Raw genomic sequence first — 3,696 nt, 5'->3', positions numbered from 1 at the left:
GTTTCTTCTACCCCATGCAACCTTATTCCTACTATATAATTCGCTAGTTCTCCCGTATATAACATATTGTAATAGTGTATGGTCAAATTGTGGTTCGACAAAAATTAATTCTATTTTCAAACTGCAAAAGAAAGCCATACGTATTTGTACAGGTTCGCATTTCTTAGCTCACACTGATCCTTTATTCTATAAACTTAAAACACTAAAAAAAAATTCGATCTGAACACAACTCAAGTAGCAGTGATTATGTTTAAGTACATTAATAATCTGCTTCCACCATCCTTTGATAACATGTTTAGGTTTAATAATTCCGTTCATTCATACTCAACTCGCATATCTGGAAACTTCCATCTTACAAACCCCAAATTATCAATAACACACAAATCTGTTCGACATTCTGGCCCAGACATTTGGAATGATTTACCCGACAACATAAAGTCTTGTTCAACCATCTACTCCTTAAAAGCTACACTTAAACGACAAATAATACAATCATATCCTCCCCTCTCTTTAAATTAGTATAACAAAACCGTGACTTATTTATTCTTTATCATGCAACTGCTCACTGCACCTGCACTTGCACCGCACCCTCTTGATCACTCAGTTTTTCGAAGAGAGTTATGTCGCCAATTCTTTTTACGAGGCCGCCATCCATCTCCAGCCTAACCGCTCACGATGGTGGTCTCCTGCGTTCCAAATTACCTCTCTAATTTATTGAAAATATTTCATATTTCTTATGTTATTGTATGCTTCGTACATGTTTATCGAATGATATAATTGTACATGATTTTTCATTTAATTACTTTTGTAAACATTGTATTCATTGTATTTGTTATTGTTCGAAATTTTGTACTTTGACTTTGAATTTGTATATTTTTGAACGCAGAAATAAAATCAATCAAACAAACAAACAAACCTATATTTACACCTAATTGAAACTATTTGAGCATGACATATTACAAGTTCAACAAACAGACACCCGTTATGTCGAACCAACTTCCTAACCAGCAACAGGACAAAGCAGCTCTAGGAAACCCTCGAAAACAAGTAATTTTTCCTGGACAGGCAAACTTCACTACAAGTGAATGTTCTTGTATCTTTGTTCAATAATTGCTCTCCAGGTCTGTATTGGGGGCTTATCCCAAATCGCATAGTGGTCTCGAGCTCCCAATGGAGCCACTTGTTTCTCATGTCCATGTCTAGTCTGAAACCAAGATATTATATCCGTCATCTTCATCCCTAATGTCTGTAAGAGCATACCACAATAAACATCGTCCCAGGGTATCGGTGCAGCCGTCTTCTGAGAGGCACAATAGATATCATGGGCAACATCTATGGAGAGGATATACGCGTATCCTCGAGGAAAAGGAGGCCATGTCTTCTTCGAATAGAATTCATATGGAGTATACCACTTATCTCCAGGATCCCGCATAGGTTTCCAGCCAAATGTAGGCTCGGCTAACACAAACTTTGAAAGAACGACATTTGCTTCGAGGTCGCTGACGAGGTTAACGATGTCCAGAGTGACATCGTCATCTATTGACATTACATAATTACTATTTTTACAGAATGTGGATGCCCATTTGGCGGCCATGATGAGTTTAGTGGTTAGATTGTAGTAGCTATCAATAAAGTCCTCTTGTAGAATATCTCCGTGAATATCAGCCTCACTTTGCAGCTGAGCTTGCAGAGTTGAATTATAGTCCCCGGAGATTCCAGTAAGGAATAAAATCTTCGCAGAAACATTGTACTTCACCACTCCCGCGCCGTATGTTTCTCTGATGACATTCCTCTGTTTTACACCACTCATTCTAGTCATTACGCATATAAGCAAGGTGATGCTTTCCGATTTCTTGCATCCATTCTCCGGGTTGATGAGATAGCGATACTCATGCTGGTCTAATTTGGACTCCCATTGAACATTCCGTCTCCAACCAAGCAGCTTCTCTTTTTCATGTAGCTTTTTTTCACTTCCGAATGCGTTTCGGTCAGAGTAATCTTTACTTCATGCTGCTTTTTTTCTTCTCAGAATGCGCTTTGATCAGAGTAATCTTAAAGTCATGAAGCTTGTTTTCTTCTTCAGAAAGCATTTTGAAGTTCCTGTAGTAATTGAGAAAGATAAATGCAGAAAACACTAAACACATACGGAAGAATATCTTCTTAATGGACCGCATGTTGACGAAAGACGAATTATGAGATGATACGGGGAGTCGAAAGTATGTTTTGGAGCGAAGGTAGGCGCCAGTGAATATTATAAACCTCATACATAGATTGTCATTCACTGATTGGTCAAAACTCTATCACATGACAAGGAGCATTTCGATCTATCATTGCGTCAGAGGTTTTGATAGTACTCCTAACCCCTCCGCGACTTTTGCACACACACACAGCTAAGCGTACAAGATTTCAAATGCGCGCTCAAGCTAGGCCGCAGTAACTGCATTACCTGTGAGCATACAGTATAGATTGGATTTCCGTATGTTGGATATCTTTTAGCGTTGGTAAATATATTACTGTGATGAGCAGTGGCGGATCCGGGGGGGGGGGGGGGGTCCGCCCCTGGACCCCAGGCCGATTCGTGACCTGCCAGGGTCACAAATAAGGTATAAAAATATGCTCATCTGACCGTAATGTATTGCCAAAACCCCTGAGCTTCTGGGGGCTCTGACCCCTGGATCCCAGGCCAATTTGTGAACTACCAGTGTCATAAATAAGTTATAAAATTAGTGATTGAGGCAACCATGACTTGTAATCAGCAAACAGTGTGAAATAAATATTGTCTATACATCTAACTCGACTGTACCCGTAATATTCAGGGTGACACATAATACAAACATCAATCGGAACACTACGCCCCCCCCCCCTTCCCCATATCGAAACGTTTTTTGCAATGACGACCTTCGTCATTGCCTTGTTTTCGTTCACATTATTAATATTTGCAATGACGACCTTCGTCATTGCCTTGTTTTCGTTCACATTCTGCCCCATTAATATTCTCCTGGTTTTCCTTATCGTCCAGAAATCCCATTCGTTTTGCACGTAGTGCTTGTTATTCCTAGTTCCTTTTCCTTTCAAATTTCGAAGTCATCATCTCTAGCATCTCATCAAGGTCACTACATTCTTTGATTTTCGAAATCACTCATGCATAACAGTCAAGGCGCCATTTTATCCGTTTCTGATTCATTTTAAGGCCTTTCTATCTTCCTTCCTATCTCCACTACCCTAGATCCTACAAACTTCTAACAAATTCCTCTAGATGGTCTAAGAGATGTTCTTTCATCTACGACGTATAACCTGCCCTTCAAAATGCCATCTTCATACTCAAAATTCAAATCTGAAACCGATTCCGTCAAAAATCTCTCAAATTCTTGAAAAATGGACCCCTAAATAATCTAAAACAGCCATAACTTTCTCATATAAATTCCGCTTTGTGTTTAAATCTCACATTATCCTTATCTCATAATTGCTAATAGCCATGCTAAGTTTCATGCTCCAATGACTATGCAAAACATAAATAGCGCCCTCTAAAGTTCTGGGAATTAGCTTTCTTTCTGTTGCAGTATCTCCATTATGGCTTGGCAGACCCGTACCCTTTTTTAGATTTAGATACTTGAAGATATGCCCTTTCCAGCAATATACAAAATTGTATACCCTATCACTGACCAAATTTGAGAAAATTACCCTCCTAATTCGCCA

General features: G+C 39.2%; 1 protein-coding gene across 1 annotated transcript; it reads right to left on the bottom strand.

Moving 5' to 3' along the window:
- Positions 1 to 858: 858 nt before the first annotated feature.
- On the bottom strand, positions 859 to 1,819 carry LOC115925860 (lactosylceramide 1,3-N-acetyl-beta-D-glucosaminyltransferase-like). The gene has a single exon (XM_030989875.1). It carries the CDS (start codon positions 1,817 to 1,819, stop codon positions 1,076 to 1,078), a length of 744 nt encoding a protein of 247 aa, XP_030845735.1. The 3' UTR covers positions 859 to 1,075.
- Between the last annotated feature and the right edge of the window lie 1,877 nt (positions 1,820 to 3,696).

Source organism: Strongylocentrotus purpuratus, unplaced genomic scaffold (genome assembly GCF_000002235.5).
Source record: "Strongylocentrotus purpuratus isolate Spur 01 unplaced genomic scaffold, Spur_5.0 spur5_scaffold_19, whole genome shotgun sequence".
In the NCBI taxonomy this organism is placed as follows: domain Eukaryota; kingdom Metazoa; phylum Echinodermata; class Echinoidea; order Camarodonta; family Strongylocentrotidae; genus Strongylocentrotus; species Strongylocentrotus purpuratus.
The sequence above is the reverse complement of the archived record's forward strand: the minus strand, read 5'-3'. Positions and strand labels throughout refer to the sequence as shown.